Below are 22,625 nucleotides of genomic sequence, written 5' to 3' on the forward strand. Positions count from 1 at the left end.
ATATAGGGTATGAAAGAAACCCTAATGTCTTTTTAATTTCCGCATAAAAAAATCGCCTAAATTTTAGGACTTATCTTGGCAGCCACGTACGGCCTTCAGAAGTTCGAATTTAGAAATCCTTATTAGAGACAAAGTTATAGCCCTTTAAGATAGCTTTCCAATGCATCAAGAATCGTATCAATCCGATATGTGAGTAAAAAGATACAGTTAAAAAACTAAAAATATGTCCAGTCTATCCCTAGCGAATTTTGGACTTGGACTTCTTGTGGTCTCATTTTGTGATTTTTTTTTCTTTTTCTTTTCTTCCAAATTGCTCTCAAACCCCATGAATGTCCTCCTTTGAATTTGACTGGGCTTGACTTGTTCTTTTATAAACTCTGAAATTAGACATAAAAAAAAAAACTGCTTAGGAGTATCCCAACGTAAATAGAAATTCAATTTAAGAATACACATTAATTCCTATGATTTTTATCCACATTTTAGCATTTTAGTCCAATAATAGGGTATATAGAGTGCACTTTCGCACACTCATCACACCCCCCAACTTACTCATTGCTAGTCCCTAGCAATTTTCATGTCAAAACAATGAAAAAGACCAAAGAAAATCACACATAAAGGCCATCAAGTTACACTTTCCAGATTCACATATCAAAACAATCTAAGGAATCCAATAACCCATCAAGATCAATCCACCTATAGTAATCCACAGAGTGTGTGTGTGTTCTCCAAGCCATAACCATTTTACCACTAACCTTGACACATGCAACATCAAGAACATCTCAAGCAAAAGGTTCAACTCCATAACTCACGAGTATAATAGTGTTTCGTGTAAGGGCTCTCTCTATGGAGTTGACAATGGGTGTATACACACTCTCATGAAAAATTAGGCAATTATGGACAAGCAACAAACAAACATTAATCTTATGATAGGAACACTAACAAATGAGACTTCCATCAATCTTTCCAATAGCTTACTTAGGATCAGAATGGTCAACACAAAAGGTTGTAATGTGGCTTGGTTTTGGGGTTATATGAAAAAAAAGGATGAAAGGGATTCAAAAACTTTCAAATACATACAAAGCGAATTTTATTAAATATCTCAATAGACCACACTTCTCACTTGATATACTCTCCAACTTTTCAGATCATCAAATAATAATGTTTTTCCTTCTTCTTCCTCTTTTTTTTTTTAACAATTTGATAGACAAACACATGCCACTTTTGTATTCTTTCCATCTCTACCAACTTCTTTTTTTTTTTTTGGAGCTCACTCAATTGAACACTTTGCAACTTGTACTCTTCTCTTTTTTTCCGTCGTCTTCTTCTTCTTCTTCTTTTTAATTGAAAATGATAAAATTAAAGAAAGAAAATATAAATTCAACACCTAGTATACACTTGGAAGTAAAAAGGGTAAGAAAATCTGTGTATAGGTTATACTCCAATGTGGAGAGGCATGGATGATATGGGCATATGAAAAGAAAAAGTTACAAGTATTTTATTGGCTCAAAGTTGGCTACTAGGGGTCTATGATGGAAATGATAGCTTGAAAGGCTCAAACATTAATCTTAACTTGACCTTCGTCATATCCCAAGTATATCCACCATTGTACCGCAAACCATATAATGATATTCTCAAAAGAAGTGCCCAATTCAACAGATCAATGAACGCTTATCACAATTTACTGCATTTGTATGCTCTCAATCCTCTCCAAACTCACATAAATACTTAAGCAAAAGAGTTCTCTAGCTACATGTGTCAAACCACCATCTTACCACAAAACTTGGATAAGTGCATTAAGAGTTCTGTGAATGCTTCAGCAAAAATGATTATGGTGGGTTTGGTGAATTCACGAAGATGGTTATGAATGAGAATGAGTACACATGTAAAAATGATGCACGTGTGATGCAAATTAAAAAAAAAAATGACACATGAAAATATGCCACAGAGTTCCAACAAGCATTTTAAATACTGAATTTGCACCACCACCCCCCAACTTAAATGAAACATTGTCCTCAATGTTTAAGAATCAAAATTGAATGGGGAGTAACTGAAAATGGTAGAATACACCTAATGAGTGACGTGGGTAGCTCCCTAAACACCAAAGATGGTAATCTGAAATGACGAAATGAAACTATCCTGCAATCAAAAACAAAGAAAACAACAGTAAACAAAAAGGAAAAGAAAGAAAATAAGAAAAAATAAAAACAAAACAAAGCAAAACAAAATAAATAAAGAAACACATACCTTGGTGGTTTGGTCAAGGTTGATAGATTGGATCCACAAATGGAATGTCTTCCACTTCCGGAACTTGCCTATCAATTAATATTTTAAGGCGTTGACCATTTACTTTAAAGATCCGACCATCCTTAGGATCCTCTATTTCTACCACCCCATTTACAAAAATATTTTTCACTAAAAATTGGTCAGTCCACCTAAACCGAAGTTTTCCTTTGTGCTTATGAGATCCAAAATCATATAAGCATATTCGGTCATTAGGTTTAAACCTTATTCTAAGAATATTTTTATCATGAAACGTTTTCATTTTAACCTTATAGACTTTAGACTTACGCAAAGATTTCAATTTAACTCTTGGTGCTTTCATACTTACAGGAATCTGTTTTCCACATTTCTTAGGCAACTCCTCAAATTTCTATTGCCAAACCTGTGTGCCATAATCCTGAGTTTCATCAAAAACAGCACAAATATCAATAACATCAGATGAATCACTAACAGATGTATTAAACTCAGAATTCACAAGGGAATATTCAAGAGGATCAAAATCATGAGTTGTGTGAACTCTCTTGTCAATGAGTGCATCAATCATATACGTTTGGTAGCATTCGTCATTTGTTGGCTGCTTCTCAATATGGAAAATGTTGACCTCTATGGTCATGTTTCCAAAAGATAACTTCATCAACTCATTCCTGCAATTTATAAGTGCATTAGCCGTAGTAAGGAAAGGTCTACCTAATATGAAAGGAACTTTAGAGTTAAACTCAACAACTGATTGAGTGTCCAAAATTAAGAAATCAACAGAATAATAAAACTTGTCAATTTGGATCAAAACATCCTCAACTATCCCTCTCGGTTTCTTAACTGAACGATCAGCCAACTAAAGCACGACAGAAGTATGCTTAATTTCACCCAAACCAAGCTGCAAATAAATGGAATAAGGCATCAAATTAACACTAGCTCCTAGATCTAGCAAGGCTTGCCCAAACTCATGATTCCCAATATTACATGCAATGGTTGGACAACCAGGATCCATGTACTTAGTAGGAATTCACTGCTCAATTAGAGCACTAACTTGCTCTGTCAGAAATGTTGTCTTCTTAACATGGTGCTTCCTCTTAACTGTACACAAATCTTTAAGAACTTTTGCATAAGTGGGAACTTGTTTGATAACATGCAAAAGAGGAAGGTTATTCTTTACCTGCCTGAGGTTCTCCAAGATTTCATTACTAGAATCCAAAGTTCACATACCAGATTTTAAAGCTTGAGGAAATGGTACCTTAACTGGACTCTTGATTACCTCGGCATCCTTGGGGAACTCGGTGCTATCATTGCTTTGTTCCTCTTCAACATCCTCTTACTTATCAGTTGTTGGGATGTGTAAGGACTTACCACTTCTTGTCATAACGGCATTGACTTCTTTTAAATTTTTTTTGTGCCATATGCTGACCTTGGGGTGCGGATTGAGCTTGAGAAGGAAACTTGCCACGCTCATTCACACTCAAGGAGCTCATTATCTTGAATATATGACTCTTTATCTCTTTATTTTCTTCAACAACCTGCATAATCAATGATTCAAACTTTTGATTAGTTTTACTCTGTGCCTAATAAAAGCATGCAAAGTGTCTTTTAAAAGACTCCTAGAAGATGAAGGTGCATGATATGGTGCAGGATATGATCTAGGGGGTTGTGCAGACGGCTGGTTTTCAGACTTCTAGCTAAAATTGGGGTGATTACGCCACCCAGGATTGTAGGTATCAGAGAAAGGTGCAACAGGCTTCATGTACATACCTAAGGCATTACATTGTTCCTCATACATCCCTCTCATCTCAACAAATGTGGGACACTTTTGGGCAAGGTGATCTACCCCACCACACACAAAACATCGTCCAAAAGACTATGCATGATTAGCCACGTGTGTTGGCTTTAAGTCTTTATTCTTCAACACCTCTAGCTCCCTAGTAAGCATCTCAACCTTAGCCTTTAGGTTATCTTCTTCCTTGAGATGGTAAATTCCACCACCATTTAGGTTTCCTGCAGGTCGTGACCTATTTGTGCTCTCAGTAGCACTAGGTCCAGTCCAAGTGTGAGATTTTTCAGCAAGCTCATTGAGGTATTCTATGACCTCATCAGGATCTTTCTATAAGAACTTACCATTACACATCATTTCCACAAATTGACGCTCTCTAAGTGTAAGTCCCTCATAAAAATAGCTCACTAAGCGCCAATTCTCATACCCATGGTGAGGACACATACTCAATAGCTCCTTAAATCTCTCCCAAGACTGATACAAAGTCTCACTGTCCTTTTGTACAAAGGTGGAGATTTGCCTTTTTAAAGCATTGGTCTTATGTTGGGGAAAGTATTTATTAAAGAAAACCTGAGTCATCTCATTCCATGACCTAATAGATCGTGGTCTCAAAGAGTATAGCCAACTCTTAGCTCTATCCTTCAAAGAGAAAGGAAAGAACTTAAGTTTCACAATGTCATCAGTTGCATTTTGACTATGAAAAGTCGCAACTACTTCCTCAAACTCCCTAATGTGCACATATGGATTTTCATTTTCCAAGCCATGAAAAGTAGGGAGTAACTGTATCATCCCTGTTTTAAAATCTAATTGTCGAATATTAGCTGGAAACGTGATGCAGGATGGTGTGGCTGTGCGTGTAGGGTGGAGGTAATCCTGAAGGGTCCTAGTGGGTTGATCTTCATGTTCACTCATTTTCTCAGAATTAGAAGAATTTTCAAACAAATGATCAGAAAAGTTAAACTCAGACTCTAACACAGTTTTACAAACAAACCGACCAAAGGCGTCTCTATACCTGTGCATGCAAGGTAGAAAAAAACGCAACACTAAAAAAAACCTACAAAAAGAAATAGCAAATAAAAAAAATGCAGCAAGCTAAAAGAGGGAAAGAAGTTACCGCCTTTACAAACTGTTGAAAAGAAAAACTCTCTCACAATTCTTCTACCGTCTCCCCGGCAACAGCGCCAAAATTTGATTACGCCCAAAGAATAACACGGTAGTTGTAGCACAACTTTGGGGTGTTGATTCAATAGGGAGACAAATTAAAAGAATAGCAAGAGGAACAAAGAAACTAAAGAAAAATATTAAATAAGTAATAGAGAACACAGATTAATTTTAAATATAAATTCAAGTGAAGCAAAGTGATTAACAGAAAAAATACTCAAATTTGACAAACAGTAGAACGTCGGGAATCCCTTGCACAAATCTGGTATTTTAATTATTCTTAATTCATTGGATAACTCAATTAGGAACTCAATTCCCGCAATTCCCAATCGAAATGTATAGATTTATAAACCAGACTTAAATAAAATGTAACCATTTGAAAAAACATTCACCACTTTTAAAAAACGTGAATTACTACCCCTATTGATAAAATCTAATGACGACAATATACTCAGAAAGCGATATTGCAGCAAAAAACTAAATCAATATAGATAAATAATTGATCCAAACATAATCAAAGAACTAATCCATTCAATAGAAAAAGCATGATTGAATCCATAAACATAATAAATCCTATGATTATTCGGAGAAGAAAACATCAACGATGAATTGAGAATGATAAAACAAAAAAATTTTAGTAATTGAAAATCAAATACATGAATTAAGAATAAATTAGAAATACCATCTAATGTGCAAGTTCATCCTTAACCCTACTAGAGAATTTAGTTACCCATAAATATACTGGACAACAAAAATCTCCAGAGAAAACTGAAGCGAACGGTGGCCATGGAAGTGATTTTCTCCTCTCTTCAGATCTGCCTCTTGTGCCTCTTCCTCCCCCCTCCATTTCGTGCTAATGATATGCTTATATAGGGTAGGAAAGAAATCCTAATGTCCTCTTAATTTCCACATTAAAAAATCGTCTAAATTTTAAGACTTATCTTGGCAGCCACGTATGGCCTTCAGGATTTCGAATTTGGAAATTCTTATTAGAAACAAAGTTATAGCCCTTTAAGATAGCTTTTCAATGCATCAAGAATCGCATCAATCTGATATGTGAGTAAAAAGATACAATCAAAAAACTAAAAGTATGTCCAGACGGTCCCTAGCGAATTTCGGACTTGGACTTCTTGTGGTCTCATTTTATGATTTTTTTTCTTTTTCTTTTATTCCAAATTGCTCTCAAATTCCATGAATGTCCTTCTTTGAATTTGAGCGGACTTGACTTTCTCTTTTATAAACTCTGAAATTAGACATAAAAAAAACTGTTTAGGAGTATCCCAACGTAAATAGAAATTCAATTTAAGAATACATATTAATTCTTATGATTTTTATTCACATTTTAATATTTTAGTCTAATAATAGAGTATATAGAATACACTTTCACACACTCATCAAGGCTCCATCATGGTGGGTAGGGATCGATATCATTATGGGGAGAAGAACCGTTGGTGTGTTTGAGGGCTCAGGCACTCAGGGGTTTCCTTGATCGAGCTGGCTACGAGGGCTCGTTGAACGGGAGAAATTATTGATCAAGCAAATCGGAAATGACTGAATGAGCTAAACCGGTTCAGGCATTTAGTGAACCGGACACGTCATGCACGTGGCTGCTCCCTGCTTTTTTCTATAGAGATGCATGGGCCCGGCATGGCACGTGATACCAGGTGCCCAGAGCCACCATGCACATGCACGCTGCTAAAACTATTAAGTAATGCATCACAAAGACATAAATGCCCCCATTGTATTCACCGACACGCGTCCAATTATTATGGCCGGTGGCTCCATTATTCATTATCTAATTACCTCACTGCAATTCCATTGACAATCATAAGGGCATTATCGCCCGCTCAGAACAATTGTTGTCCTCCCGGTTCCTTTCTAGGCCTGAGCTCCCAATATAGAGTTTTTCTTACCCATCACCTCTTCATTCAATTTTTTTTTTTTTAAATTTAATCTAAAATACGAAAATATCTTTGCTCTCCTTTATTTCCGGAAGAAATAAGAGAGAGGCAGATAGGCAAATTCCTGTCTCTCTCCCTTTTCCTGGTTGAAAATGTTTGAAACGAAAAAGAAGGACAAAATGTCAATATTTGAGTGCTGCATTGTCCTCCTCTTCCTTTCTCAAAGCGATATGAGGCTTTAAAGCGACAAACATCTCTTAGCTTGAACCATACTCTGTAAGTTAAAGTTCATTGTTTTATGTATCTTTTTCAACTGAAAATCAGAACTTGCATGTGCTTTAACACAAGCTAGGGGGAAAAATAAAGAATTTTCTTTCTCTTGTTTCTTTTTTTTTTTTTTCTGGGAAAGTGCCCGTTGTTTTTTTTTTTTTTTTTTTTTTTTTTGGAGAAAATAAACCTTTCTGTTTATATCTTGAGAGAAAAAACTATCTTAGCTGGTTTTATTTATTCTTTTTCTGGGTTTGTTTTGTTTTTTGCTGTTGAAGTGGCGGTGGTGGTGATTGGAGATGCCGGAGAAGGCAATGAGTTCGTTACTTTTGAATCCATTGATACCAAGGTGGAGTCCCTTGCGTCATTGGCTTTTTGGAGTGCTGACGGCTTTGGTTGTTGCTGGGATGGTCATAGTTTGGAGCGTAGATGGGTGCACCATAAAGAGCTTTCTCGAAGTTTGGAGGTTCAGACAAGATTTCGTAACCACGAAAATCAGTACTCGCCCGGCTAATCTCACCCAAATCCATCAAAGTCCACCTCTCAACACCTCCATCATTCTGGCTAATACGACCCAGAACCAAACTAATACTACGAACCCCTTATATTCCCGCATTCTTGAACCGCCTTCTGTTCAGAACTCTACCGGATTTCCTCAACAGCCAGCCCAGAATCCACTGCAGCACACAGCTTCGCCAAATTTGAGCTGGGTTTCGGCTGAATTAGAACCCAACTTAACCTCCAATCTTGTCGCCCGATGGTTGGCTCCAGGAGGTGAACCTTGTAAGGATTCCAAGACGGTACAGATTTCGATTCCTGGTTTGGATGGTAGGAACTTGATTGATCTTTCAGACGGTGAAATCCATGAATTCGGTTTTCAAGCACTGGATGAGTCTGGAAATCCACGCTGTTTAGGTGGAGATTACTTTGAGACTGATCTTTCAGGGGATTCTTGGAAATCCAGACCATTAGTCAAAGATTTTGGTAACGGCTCTTATTCTGTTTCGCTTCAGGTTCATCCCGACTTTGATGGGGATTACAATCTGACAGTTATCCTGCTATTCAGGCAATTTGAAGGCCTGAAATTCTCACCTTGGCGATTCGCATTTGATCGAGTGCTTCGAAAAATTCCGATCAGGTTTTACAAATCCTCAGGTCACTTGCATGAGCTACAAACTTGTACAGAATCCGATTTTAGCAGGGATATTTGGTCTGGGAGGTGGACGCGGCATGGTAAGAACGATGATTGTCAAATCAGTCGTGATGGTCGTTACCATTGCTTACCACCTGACTTTCCATGTCAGAGTCCATGGTGCAGTGGTTCACTGGGTTTGTTAGAGAGTAATGGTTGGGTCTACTCTGCACATTGTGCTTTTAGATTGTTTCTAGCTGATTCTGCTTGGAATTGCTTGAAGAATCGGTGGATTTTCTTCTGGGGTGATTCGAATCACGTTGATACAATCCGAAACATGCTCAATTTTGTCTTAGATTTGCCTGATATTCCCTCAGTTCCCAGGCGCTTCGATATGAACTTCTCAAACCCAAAACAACCGTCTCAGTCGGTTAGAATTACTAGCATTTTCAATGGGCACTGGAATGAGACGGCCAATTATGAAGGGTTGAATTCATTGCAAAATGAAGGATTTAGGAATCTGTTAAAGAAGTACTTTTCAGAAGACACAGTTCCAGACACGGTGATCATGAACTCTGGATTACACGATGGTGTTAAGTGGAAAAATCTAAGGGCATTCTCTGGTGGGGCAGATTACGCGGCTTCATTTTGGGCAGAGGTTATGGAGTCATTGAAGCAGAGGGGATTGGCAGTCCCAAAGGTTTTCTACAGGACCACTGTAGCAACTGGTGGATATGCTAGGTCGCTGGCATTTAATCCCAATAAAATGGAGGCTTTCAATGGTGTATTTTTGGACAAATTGAAGCACGCTGGGGTAGTTTCGGGCGTGATCGATAACTTTGATATGACTTTTCCTTGGCATTTTGATAACCGGTGCAATGACGGTGTGCATTATGGTCGGGCTCCACTGAAGATGATGTGGAGAGACGGCCTAATTGGGCATCAGTATTTTGTAGACCTCATGTTAGTTCACGTGCTGCTCAATGCACTCTGTGCAAGATGAATTTATGCACTCATGCAGAGTTGGAGGCGCCGAGGGTGGCGTTATGGCATGATATGATATAGAGAACACAAATGCCAGGCCATTCATATCTCTCAGCCAAGAACACAATGGATTAGATGCAGATGCCATACGCATTGTGAGAATGCAGGCAAAAGAACTTAGCTGCAGCTTTTTTCTGGAGAAAGTACGAGGTAGTGAGTCCTATATATATAGATTCATATAGTTCATTAGATCAGATGGCATTCTTTATTCGTTTATAAACTGTTAACATATAATATAACACATATGGTCGCGATTTTGAGGTGTTTTTTGGAGTCAAGAATAGAGAAAATCAGTATTTGGCGCTCCATATGAACTGTATTGTGTTACCCGATTTGATCTAGATCGAGTATATATAGTTTCTAGGCATGCATGTTCATGCTTTTTCCAGAAGGCATATATATAGATTCACAAGCCATTTTGTGTCATTGTCAAATGACTTCCCATTGCATGCCTACTTGTTCAAGTTTGTTCCTTCCACTTATAAGCAATGATAAAGATGTTTGTTGCTCCAACCTTAATTAATACGAAGCCACCCAATGGGAAAAATGAACGCAATCCTCCTGTTAGAGATTGGTTGCTTAGAAGCAAAAACTTGATTTTGGGTAATGAAATATTTGGTTTTGTTTTTGGGCAAGTTGCCACCTGCCGATCTCGTTGATCTTCCCATCCAATCTCTTATGAAACGAAGCTTTGCTGAATATACGTGTTTTAATAAAGCTTAATTTGGAAGCTTAGAATATGTGCATTGGTCTAGGCTTTTAGAAATCATGGATGATTTAAAACATATGGTTTGATAAAACCTTTGACTTGACTCTCCTTGTAATACCACATATGATAAGGATAAAGGTAAATGGTGTATGCGATCCCACGTTACTTAAAAATGAGAAGGTTTTGTTTTTTATAAGATTTCAATAGGACTTCAATTATATCAATTATTAGTAATTTTCGAGTATAAGTCACGTGGTTTAAGCTTGGGGCGTTACACTCATCTATCCAGTATTTGTTACATTGTACTTGTTTATACATGTGAGTTATTTTATTTACATGCTGATACAAAGAACACACTTTCCACACTCTCACGTGCCAAGATTTGATTGATAAGAAATTTATTTTTAAAACCTTTATTGCAAATCAAATCAACCAAGTCAACAATATTTACACAAATTCTCAATGCAAATACATTTGATATTGCCAAAACATTTGTGGACAGGCAATGGGGGCAAACCTTTATGTCTTCTTAAAATCTTGATTGGTTTGTTATATATATATATATAAAAGGAGTATCTCTAATAAAAATTGAACATTCTCTTTAATTATTTGGTGACTTAAATGGTGTTGTATTTTGCATCCAAATAACAAAAACCAATACACCATCAAACTTTAATAAAAAAAATAAAAAAATTTGAAAGCACATTTTCGTTTATATATGACCATTAAAATAAATGAAAAACACGCGGCATGGCACAAATTTAATTGTTAAATATTAAAGGAAAATGATGAGGACTGATGACTTCGACCTCCCAATTTGATCGATACTTGTTATTAAAAAAAATTTTTAATAGTTAAAGAAGTGTTTATTAGTGAATTGATATTTTTTAAAAATATTTAAAAATACTTTAAGAAGATGTAAAGAAATAGAAAAAATAAAAGAAAAAAGTTTTACTTTTATCGGTTCAGCTTAGTAATTTGAAGGTACAATGTGTGAACTTTAATAGTATTTTATCTCTAATATTTATTCAATTTACCTTAAAGATGTGGTGACCAATTGGAAGTAATACTTGAAGAAAGATTGAATTATTGGAGATAAATGTGATTGTATCATCAATGTTGTCCATTAACGGAAAGCTTAACAGGTGCTAGCAATCATGCTCATTGGGTTGCTAAATGGACTGTTGACGATGGAAAATATCGAAACCGAAATATGATATTTTTTACAATTATTTATATAATTATATTTTAAATGATAGATATTTTTATAAAATAAATTATAAAATTAATATTATTTTATAAAATTACTTTTATTTTAAAATATGATTGGATAAATGATTATGCATGTATTGTTAATCGAGAAATATTTCCCCTAATAATTTCTAAATGTTAACTAACTAAAATTTTTTTTATGAATTTCTTATGTATAGTTTAGATAGTGAGATAAAATAAGATGTTTTTAAATAAAATATTGTTAAAATATTATTTTATAATATTATTATTATTTTAAGATTTAAAAAAATTTAATTATTTATTATATTTTATATAAAAATTTAAAAAAATTATAATGATGAAATAAGATAAGACGAGGCGGAATTATTTTTATATCCAAACTAATCCTTAATGTTAAAAAATTAAAAAAAAAAAAGAATACATTATAAATATTGTATAAAAAACCTTAATATATTTTTATACAGAACTTTATAAAATTAAAGATGGATTGAAATTGGAATTATCGATTACCGTTTACCGATGACCAAGAACCGAAGAGAACAGACTTTTCTTAGCAGATGGAGATGGGTATCCCTATGTAAATAGCAAGGACTGAGATAGGCAGGCAGGAAGGTTAGTTGATAGTATTATTAAGCACAATCTTTCGACACTGCGTTTTTATTTTCCTTGGTGCCCACACCCCAGAAAGAAGTCTGGCAAATCTTGGGGGATTGAGGGCTCGCTTGTCGTTGAAGCAAGCTATATCCGGCTACGAAGACGACGACGAGGTGTGCAGGCCTTGGCGTCGCAGGATTTTCATGGCGTTCACGTGGGGCTCCGCCCTCAGGATCACCCTCCTCCTCCTCATCCTCGCGGCCGTGGTCACCGCTTGCTTCACTCTCCCCGTCGACAAGGTCAGCTTTTTTCATCTGGGTCTGTGTTCTTTTCGCCTATTGATCGATTATTATCTTCTTATGTCTGTCTTTTCGGATTTTTCGTTTGTTTTAAATTTTTTTTTTTAATTTTTTTGTGTTGATGTTGGATTTGGTGAATTTCTGATTGGCTTCTTGTTTTTGTTTGTTGGGAGTGACATTTGTGAGGCATTTTTTAGTTGCTCGTTTGTTACTTCCGGTTAATTATATGATTGTCAAAATGTCTATGTCTTTGGACTTTGGGTTGGGTATTGTAGGTTTTCAGATTAATTACGGGAAACTCTGGTTTTGTTGGGAGTTTGCCATAGTAACTGACAACCTCACTCATTTGTGAGGCATTTTTAGCTCCTCCATCCGCAGTCTTCAATTTTAATGCGTTAATTGACAATGTTGTATGGTTTCTCCTACACTATAGCATTAATTCTGCTATAGAGTAGGAGAAACTCTGGTTTTCTCTTTTTTTTTTTTTTTTACTTCTCAAAAAAAAAAAAAAAATCTGCTAGTTTTCTTGCTGCAACAAGTTGGTCTTGTTGTGGAACTCTTCCTTGAAAAACCTTGTGCCAAGTTTGTTTCAAAAGCTCTACGTATTATGTATTTACCAAAGCATGTGCTTCCTGCAGATTCTGAAGGACTTTTTATTATGGGTTGAACAGGATCTTGGACCTTGGGGTCCTGTTGTGCTGTAAGTCAATTTCTACTTACGAATTGGTGGTGATTTACTACTCCGTCTTGCATCAATTGGTTGTAGTATTGATTTTTAACTCTTGTGTTCTGTAATTAGATTCTTACCTCTGATGTAAGTGCAGATCAAATTTTTATTGTAGTCACCCTGTCATAGATTGATGTTAGAAGTGTTGGTTGCAGAGTTCATTTAATGACTAACTGGAGTATATTCTTTGTATTTATTGTCCTCAACAGTTGCTGCTTTTATAGTGGTTTTGTAATCCTGTTTTGATGTGTCGTGGTAGTTTGCGGTTTAATCTGGCCAGCCAAAAGATAGTTGATATACCTAACTCAATCCACTTGTCCATATGTACTTTTTTTTTTAAGTAAAAATATTTTATATATCAAAAGGAGTAACCAAGTACATTGAACGTATACAAGAAAACACCTAACCCATAATAAAGCACCCCTAATGACCCAAAAAGGCCCTTGAAAAAAACCCAAAATACACTAATCCCAAACCTACTCAAAAACTTACACTGAACCTCAACCCCTTGTTTCCCGTAGAACTAATACCCAAGCCAAACCCCAACCCCAACCCTTGTGTTTCCCGTCTTCACATTGCCCTCCCTTTAGATTTCCTTCTACTTGAGCTACCTCCCTTAGTGTCATAGTTAATTGCCCAATAAAGACGCTGTAACTCCCTGTTTTTCTTGAAACTTTTGGTTTCAAGCGCGTGGCTTGCCTCGATTGCGGTGATTAGTTCATTGAACTAGTCTTCGCATCCTCCATGTGAAATCCCCACGAAAGGCAGAATCTCGTTAACTTTAGGCAGAATCCACTCTGCTATCAAAGGAAAAGAGACCAAGGGAGCAACATTATCCTCAGACACATTATCCTCAGACACATTAACCAATTGCATTCCCAATTCTGGACTTTCTTCCACACAAGGCACCAACGACAAGTCCCGTACCTCCTCATCAACTCCATTGTTTCTTTCCATCCCCATTAGAGCTTCTGAGGTGACAGCAAGTCCCTTCACCTCAAGTGACCCTATACGTGCAACTTCAGCGGATCCTACATCTCCTTTACCATTTTAAGGGTATAAAACTGCCTAACAGTTTATCCTGTGTTACCTGAGATGAATGACATTCCATTACTGCATTCTCTACACCGACACCTGATGTAAACCCCACTTCAAATAACCTAGATTTCCTTTTGACCCACCACACTCTCCTAGATTTGGTTATAGGGACAGGATTGAATCTAATCTTCCATTTTCCTTTATCTGAATTAAAGGAATCGGGCCTATTTTAGTCTTAACAACCCCGTTGCCTCCAGTTGAAAGTGTATCTATTTTCCTAAACAAGAAAGCTATCGCTATCTTCAACTCGACAAGTTGGATTTATATCCTTTAGAGAATTTTGCATCGCTTCAAGCTGGTTCTGAGCTTGCGTGATTTGCAGACCACTTGCACCATTCCCCTCACTCTGAGCCACAGAAACATGACCCATCTTCAGAGCTACCACATACGATTGCTTCGCCACCGTGAATGTGCTTGGGTCTTTGGTGTTTTCATTCTTCTTTTCCTTCCTTGACCCCTCATCAAAGAGCAAATCCACGGCATTGCGTAATTCTGCCGCAAACTTCTACCAACCTTGTCCTTCATGCCCTTCAAGAATTACAACACTACTCTGCTAGCCTCCTCCACCATATTTGGTGACAGTTAGATACCAACCATGCTTGTTGGAGCATCGCTGGGCCATGAATTCTCTGTTACCTTCACGCAAGTGTTTTGTAAAATATGAATTTCTCCCTGCCTTTAATGTTGCTCCCACCATAGCTACCAACCATTCTAAACCACTCCGACCCATCACTACAGATCTCCAAACCATTCTGCCCCGCACAAGCGTACTTTTGAAAGGGATGATTAAACAATATTGTTTTCTACCCTGCAATCCATAGATCCCTATGCAAATTCCTAATCATGAATAATTTTTTTTGGATTGCCTCAATGCGAGATCACATGCAGACCACAGGCTTAGGGATAAAAATGCAGTACCCATAAGACAAAATCTTCCAAACTGAAAGCCGATCACTTGTTGAACTAGATTTTTTTAAAATAGCCTAACCTGAGCCAATTTGCTGATTTTGATATGGTGGGAATGCGAGGTGTAGAGAATTATATAGTACTGTTGTCTAGATTCCAAACTTTTTAAGTTTAATTATCATTTATTTATTTGATTGGCCATGTTCAGGGGACTAGAAACTAACTTGTGAAAGAAACCAAACTATTCTTAGTTTTGCTCAATCTGAATATTGTGAGTGCTCAGTCGCAAGAATGGTACTAGAATGAATGACCTCATAGGAAGTCAATGTGTTGCATCCCTCCTATTTCCTTATCCAAAAAAAAAAAACTTTTTTTAAGTAATGAATAGTACTAAGCTTTTGTGCAAACAAGTTTCCTTCTTTAGTTCAATAGCTTTGAAATTGATGGCTTCTATGGATTGGATATGAGTAAGTGGTTTTTCATTCGTTTCTTTGATCATTCTATTTTGCTTTTTTTTTTTTTTTTAATTTCTAAAGCCTTAGTCAAAGATCTTTGAATTCTTTGTTATATGCATTATTGCATACATAGGGAATTAAGTAAAAGAATCCTGTTATTGAGGTTCTCTATACAACGTTTATATTTTGAAATGGCAAAATGCACATTTCTTTTATGCAAAATCTTCTGCCTTTTTCAACCTTCCAGTCATTCAGGAAATTATTTAAGCATGGTGATTGCTTGCTTAAGCATTAAATTGTTGATCCAATCTGCAGGGCTGTTGCGTACATTCCTCTGACAGTGTTGGCTGTTCCAGCAGCAGTGTTAACGGTAAGCATCAAATGCAAATGCTTTAGTAAACATTTTCATCCACTCATATTATGACTGTGATTACTTTTTCTTGTTTATTGAAATTAGAATTAAGCTTTATTAATAAATAAATAAATTACATATGCAGCAAATGGCAATTTTTTTCATAAGTAAAATGAAAATTTTATTGATATGAATGAGGTAGGCGAAGCCCATCTACACCAGAAGTATACAAAAGAACACCTAAATACATTCTAGGAGCCAGAAATTAGAAACAGAAAGTCATGAACACTAGTTCCAATAAGCACAATGGCTGAAAACCAGAGCAATAAAGTGTGCACAAAAAAGTTCTGAAGTTCCTCCATTGTCCGCTCGCTATCTTCAAAGCACCAATTATTCCTTTCTATCCAAATACACCACATAATGCATTTACAGCAAAGGGTAAAATCAAGTACTGATGTTTTTCATAATAATTTCCATTGATAGTATGGTGTCATTTTCTGTTCATTTCCGATTTTTCCTTACTGTGAATTGCATTACTTGAGATAATATCCCTTCCCCCCCACACCCCCCCATAAAAAAGAAAAAGGAAACTCAAGTGCAGCTTCTTGCTCTCCTCGTTTCAGCTTGGTGGTGGTTATCTTTTTGGGCTACCCATAGGCTTTGTAGCCGACTCTATCGGTGCTACTGTTGGTGCAGGGGCTGCATTCCTTCTCGGCAGAACAGTAAGCAGCTATGGTGCTTCCTGATATGTTTGTTCAACTGTCAACTGATGTAGAATGTCAACATCATCATGTATATGTCAACCCAAAAAAAAAAACACTACAATTAATTCAAAATTCAAATGAAAGGGTGTTGCCAAATTGTTTGGCATGTTTCTTTTCTACCTTTAGATTTATGTCCTGTGGTGTTTTATTTATCATTGGTATGTTTTTTTGCTTTGTGTGATATATGTTTATCTTGATTCTACTCATTAAAAAAAGTTATTATTATCTTGATTCTGGTACAGATTGGGAAACCATTCGTTGTTTCCAAGTTGAAGGATTATCCACAGTTCCAGTCAGTTGCAATTGCAACTCGCAGATCTGGATTTAAGGTTTGTAGGGCTTATATTTTTCTTTGGAAAACGAATTGTCCTTCCTGTATCTACTATTCTTCCCTCATGTTTGGATTATCTTATCCCGAGACCTTTAAAAAATAAAGCAAAATTAAAGAGACATTCATCACTGCACTTCTTCCCCATGTTTGGATTATGATTATCTTATCCCTAGATCTTTAAAGAAAAATAAAGAAATAAAGAGACATTCATCACTGCACTTCATACTCATGACATGAAAACTTCTGGTTCCGACTTGCCTCAGTAGACAACTTAGTTTGATATTTGTACAAGATAATGAGATTAGATGTACTTTGTGTATACTTATTGTGTACTTGGGCTACACCTACTTTTCAATCAATGAGATTTTATCCTACTTATCAAAAAAAGATAATGAGATTGGGTAGACTGAAATCAATGGACAATATCTAGTATAAATGAAATTGTCATATTTACCTACATAATGACAGAAACTTTTGCACCTAAAGCATGTTATTTCTGACATGGAGCCCTATTGGTCATTACATCAACCTTTACTTCTATGTGTTAGTGTAGTATTTTTGTGTGTGCAGATAGTTCTTTTGGATAAAAAATAATAATAATAACAATTAAACTTCAGAATTTTGTTCTTCGATTTTTTTTTTTTATAAGTTGTCGTAGGTTTTATTAAAGCATGAAATTGGCATAGCCCAAGCACACAAATACTATACAAGAGGAACACTTAATTAAGAATAGGAAAAGAGGCAAGAAAATCATGGAAACTCCATTACACTTTATAGAAGCTAGCAAAAGGAACAAAGAATTAAAAAGGAAGGTTGGCTTAGTTTGGATGTTGAGCTGAATTGAGTTGAGTTGAGATGAAAGTTGAATAAAATTTTGTTAGAATATTATTTTTTAATATTATTATTATTATTGAATTTGAAAAAGTTGAATTGTTTATTATATTTTGTGTTGCAATTTGAGAAAGTTGTAATGATTAGATGAGATGAGTTGAAGGGAGTTTGGGATCCAAACGGGCTAAAGCGCCCTAGGTGTCCAAATACACTACACTAGAGAAACACAGACCATCTTGTTCTTTAAATTCTGAATTCCTTTTATAATAAAATCCAAATATAGGAGCCAAACTATCTCTGTTTTATCAAAGAGCCTTCACTTTACCTATTTTTTTTCTTGGATACTGTGGAGCACTTGCACCAATCAATATCATATACTCAAATCTGTTTTATCCTCTCTTTTTGTTGCTATACATTCATATAATCCTCAAGTATACAACACAATTTTGGAGTTGGGGGAAAAATGTGCTTTTCTAATAATATTAAATTACTTTCCAGAAACAAAAAAGAATATAGTGTTGATTAATAATTTCATATAATTTGAAAAGGTTTTTAAGAGGATGCCTCAATCCTCATCGCTACCGTGAGAAGATCAGGTTCATAATTTGATGACTAACATTGCACTATTTGCTTAAAAGGTGATATTTACGAGAAGCTTTAGCTTAGCTCATTTTCAGATTTAGAAATGATATTTGCAGTCATAGAGTGCGAAATCCTTTTCAAAAAAGTGTGTAAATATGGGATCTACATGAAAAAATTATTTTTTTAATAATAGACATCTCTTTTTGAAAAAGAGTGCGCAGTTGAAGACCCATGACTGTATAGTATTACTCTTTTCAGAATTGCTACACTTATTTTGCATTTTATTGAAAACACTCATCTGTGTTTTTTAATCTTTGTTTCTTCCTCCACAGATCGTTTTGCTGCTTCGGCTTGTTCCCTTACTGCCATTTAACATGTTGAATTACCTCCTATCTGTGACCCCTGTTCCAATAGGAGAATACATGCTGGCTTCCTGGTTAGGAATGATGGTATCTTCCTGGCTTTCTCTTTGATTGTTCTCATGCCCAAATGCCATCCTCATATTAATCAACTAAGTGATAATATGCAAGTTTTCTGTTTCTCATATAGATATTTTTGTATGCTTTGTTTACATGTCCTGATATTGAAGTGTATAATTGAGTTTAAGTGGTTTTTTGATGTGTTCTCTATGGTTTCTGAAACAGCCAATAACCCTTACATTAGTTTATGTTGGAACAACTCTCAAGGATCTTTCTGATGTGACACATGGATGGAGTGAGTTTTCAAAGACCCGTTGGGTAAGAATCTTGGCCTCTTTTTCTCTGGTTAGGCGTCTTTTTTTTTTCCTTGGTTTTTCAAATCATAAAGCCCATCACATGGTTGCTGAAACTAGAATATGGACCCTTTGATGCCCAACTGGCATCTTGGAGATATATTTTCATAATGAGCTTTGAAAGGTATTGGAGGGCAGATTCTTGAAAGCCTCGATTCGGTTTAGGGCCCTATGGTGTATCTCTCTTCTTTTTAAGCTTAATTCACTCTTTACTCGATGGGTGCAGGCATTTATCATATTGGGACTTGCAGTATCTGGTAAGTTGTAATCATTAAGACGCATGCATTGCATATGCCTTCTTGCAATATGTATATGAAAAGGCCACACCTTCACGCTTGTGACGTTAGTACATATAACAATTCAAAATAAAATCATCTTGTTTTTCTAGTGAGAAGTATGAACTAGTATACATGACAGGAGGACTTTTCTTTTATGGAGCCTCCCCATTTCTGTTTTCTCTTTTCTTTTCTAGCACCAATTTTGAATCTTTCTAATATTAGTCATGCTTTTGGCATGTCTGCAGTGGTTCTGATTATTTGTGTCACTAAAGTTGCCAAGGCTGCTTTGGAAAAAGCTTTGGCTGAAAATGAGGACATCGATGGCATTTTAGCATCACCTCAGCTACCCGTTGCGGCTGAACTGCCTGTGGATCTCAGCCAGCCTCTCATAATCAAGATAGATCCTTCAACAGACGATCATGAAAATTAATAAATGATCTATGTAAATTCTTTTCCTGACTTCATTTGAAGGCCATTGCCAGGTTTAATATCTTTGGCATTTGATTCCTGTGGCACCGTCTTCATCTGTACATCCCTTATTTTAGAACTTTATTTTGAACAGAAATGGCTAATTTTAGAAAGATTACAAGTGTAGCTCGTGTCTTAAACTAGAAACCAATGAAACAAAAGACAAAAAGTAGAAAAAAAAAAAAAAAAAACTGAGAAATAAAAGTTAATGTACGAGTAAATTTTCATGTTTTCCTCAATGATGTAATTCTCTCTCTCTCTCTCTCTCTCTCTCTCTCTCTCTCTCTCAGATGAAAAAACAACATGATAGTCGTCATTAATCAGAGAGGATAGACATGGTTCTTGATGGATTCCGGGCAATGCCCCCCATCTGGCTGTCACATTAGTGAGCACAAACTTGAATCTGCAGCTTAAAATTTACAGCAAGCTTGTGTGTGATATCGTCACGTTAATCTAGATCAAGTTTTAGCACTAAGAGATACTCGCTTCGTTAAGTTATATTTTTCCTCGGCCGTTTGTTAAATCATTTGCCACCTATTATTAAGGAGTCTTCTGCTATGTAAATTTAAATAATTTCGATCATATTAATCAATACGACTAGTTTTAATTAGTTTTAATAGTCAGTTACTTAGATAGAAAGTCACTTAAAATATGATATGCCACCAATATATTGTAGGTGTAAAAGATGCGTCTTATTACCGAACATGATCGTTAACCTGTAAGTCGATATGTAGGTATTTGACTTAAGCATCAGAGACATCACAGGCACAAGCCAGTGCCACCAACATAGCGACTTCTAGGCTAACGATCACGTTCAGTAGTAGCACACGTTCTTATAGTGAGATTAATAAAGTTTAGTAGAGAGAATATTATATCTCCTCACATTTGTGAATTTTCTACCATTCATAGGATTATCTTTGCTGACCAAAATGGATTAAATAATTTGTTCTGAATTAATGCTACTGTTTGGATATGAGCCAAAGCTGTCAGCTGATACGTAATCGAGTAGGAGGATTGCAGAGTCGACAGGTTAAATTGTAGAGTCTTATTGTATGTTAGTGGAATAATACTTTCCACAATGAATAGGGGTAATGATATTTGAAAGTAGCCATGATTTTTGGAGGTATTCAACGTTTTGGGCTAACATAAAGCAACACCATTAACCACTGCAATATGTTCCATATAAGTCTGTTCTGGGGAGGAGTACTCAGTCGGCTTTGAAACTTTCGGAGTAAATCGAAAGTAACCTTAATGATGAAAGGTGAAACAACATCATTTGTTATCTCATCATGAACCTTTGGAATTGCAAGGTTGTTACTATTTGATTTTTACGCTTTTTTTTTTCCAACAATTTTTTACTTATAAATGATAACTTCCACTGTCTTCTTGTGTCCAATTTTGGAGGTTTGGGGACCCTACCAATTTCTTAGATCAAAGAGCTAACAATTTTCAAAGTTTCTTTGTTATAAATCTATGTATCATCTTTATCTTGCTTAATGCCATCTGACCCACAAGCACAATGACTGCCTTTTGAATGGACCACAGCCTAAAACCCTTAGCCATTTGTCTATGGTACCCTAAAAACACTGAACTTTATGGGCACAACCCTTATATATACACACGGACTCCAAGTGGTGAATGTTAACACAAAAATGCATGTTGTCCCAAAGTCAAAGTTAGCCAGGAATTTTGAGGCCCTCAGAGGAAAAATGCTGGGATTCAGCATTTTGCCTCTTGGTGGGTGCTTTGATGGGTGTCGTGACCACACTCAGGGCTCAGGATTTGGCACAAGGATCTGGAATCTAAGCGACAGGCCTGTGGAGCTGCAAATAAGGGTGGGATCAATATTGAAAAAGATTCATGCTTTAAATCCAGGATGTTCAAAGAGACTGAAATGCAAGAGCATATACAAGGCTTACATGCCTGGCAAGAGTGGCACTGTGGGTGGAGGAATGAAGAGCTTGCTGTATTACTATGATGAAACTTGCCATCCTTATCTTTGGATACAGGACACTGGGGGTGATTCCTTGAGAATGGTCAAGCAACAGTATATTAGTCTTGAAGACCTGAGAGATTATGCTGAAATCAGAATCTTTAGAGACCATCAGAGAGGCTGCATTTCGGTTCGAAAGAAACCTAGGTCGGATTTTTGCTAAATATTCTGTTACACTAATCTTGAGCTTGAGTATTATGTGTTGTTAATGACAGCAAAGATTGTTTTTTCTTCCTTCTTTGTTGTGCTTTTGTTTTTTTTCTTTTTCTGGCTTTTTTTTTCCTTTTTTTTCAAGTTATGTTTCTATTTCTTTGGATCTAATTTATTTTGCTTCTTGAATATGGATGTATTTGAAGAATTCAGATGCTACAGATATATATTCTACTGTATCTACCAAAGTAATCCTTAGAATGATATGGTGCAGCTGCTGGATCTGGTTTCTTACCAGTTCAGTTTAATTATAAATTAATAAAAAGTTAACAATGTTGTCTTAGCTTCTTCTTCTTACAAACAAATAAAAGCAACACTTGTACCATAATCTATGAGACATTTCAGAATGTATCTGTTCATGAATATAAATTTCTTTTACGAATGAACGATAATAGTTTTTCTTAAAAAATATATATATTTATTTATATATATATATAGCACCATAATTATCAAAATTGCACCCTCAAAATATGAAA

General features: G+C 36.0%; 3 protein-coding genes and 1 non-coding gene across 6 annotated transcripts; all 4 read left to right on the forward strand.

Moving 5' to 3' along the window:
* The first annotated feature begins 4,466 nt into the window (after window positions 1–4,466).
* Window positions 4,467–4,574, forward strand: LOC122302029. The gene has a single exon (XR_006240280.1). It is a non-coding gene; the product is annotated as a small nucleolar RNA R71 (small nucleolar RNA).
* A 2,551-nt stretch (window positions 4,575–7,125) lies between these two features.
* On the forward strand, window positions 7,126–10,060 carry LOC122300509. The gene is made up of 2 exons (XM_043111221.1): window positions 7,126–7,380; window positions 7,650–10,060. The coding sequence occupies exon 2, from the start codon at window positions 7,671–7,673 to the stop codon at window positions 9,504–9,506; it is 1,836 nt and encodes a 611-aa protein (XP_042967155.1). The 5' UTR covers window positions 7,126–7,380; window positions 7,650–7,670; the 3' UTR covers window positions 9,507–10,060.
* A 1,909-nt stretch (window positions 10,061–11,969) lies between these two features.
* LOC122300511 (TVP38/TMEM64 family membrane protein slr0305) lies at window positions 11,970–20,072 on the forward strand. Of its 3 annotated transcripts, XM_043111224.1 has the most exons (10): window positions 11,970–12,101; window positions 12,174–12,382; window positions 13,021–13,082; window positions 15,884–15,938; window positions 16,544–16,642; window positions 16,927–17,013; window positions 18,761–18,877; window positions 19,073–19,165; window positions 19,427–19,457; window positions 19,724–20,072. In XM_043111224.1, exons 2-10 carry the CDS (start codon window positions 12,287–12,289, stop codon window positions 19,906–19,908), a joined length of 825 nt encoding a protein of 274 aa, XP_042967158.1. In that variant the 5' UTR covers window positions 11,970–12,101; window positions 12,174–12,286; the 3' UTR covers window positions 19,909–20,072. The 3 variants fall into 3 exon arrangements, with proteins under 3 accessions (XP_042967158.1, XP_042967159.1, XP_042967157.1); XM_043111223.1 differs by having other exon boundaries at window positions 12,005–12,382; XM_043111225.1 differs by lacking the exon at window positions 16,544–16,642 and having other exon boundaries at window positions 12,003–12,382.
* A 143-nt stretch (window positions 20,073–20,215) lies between these two features.
* LOC122300512 lies at window positions 20,216–22,432 on the forward strand. The gene has a single exon (XM_043111226.1). It carries the CDS (start codon window positions 21,542–21,544, stop codon window positions 22,100–22,102), a length of 561 nt encoding a protein of 186 aa, XP_042967160.1. The 5' UTR covers window positions 20,216–21,541; the 3' UTR covers window positions 22,103–22,432.
* Window positions 22,433–22,625: the final 193 nt, after the last annotated feature.

Source organism: Carya illinoinensis, chromosome 2 (genome assembly GCF_018687715.1).
Source record: "Carya illinoinensis cultivar Pawnee chromosome 2, C.illinoinensisPawnee_v1, whole genome shotgun sequence".
Taxonomy (NCBI): Eukaryota; Viridiplantae; Streptophyta; class Magnoliopsida; order Fagales; family Juglandaceae; genus Carya; species Carya illinoinensis.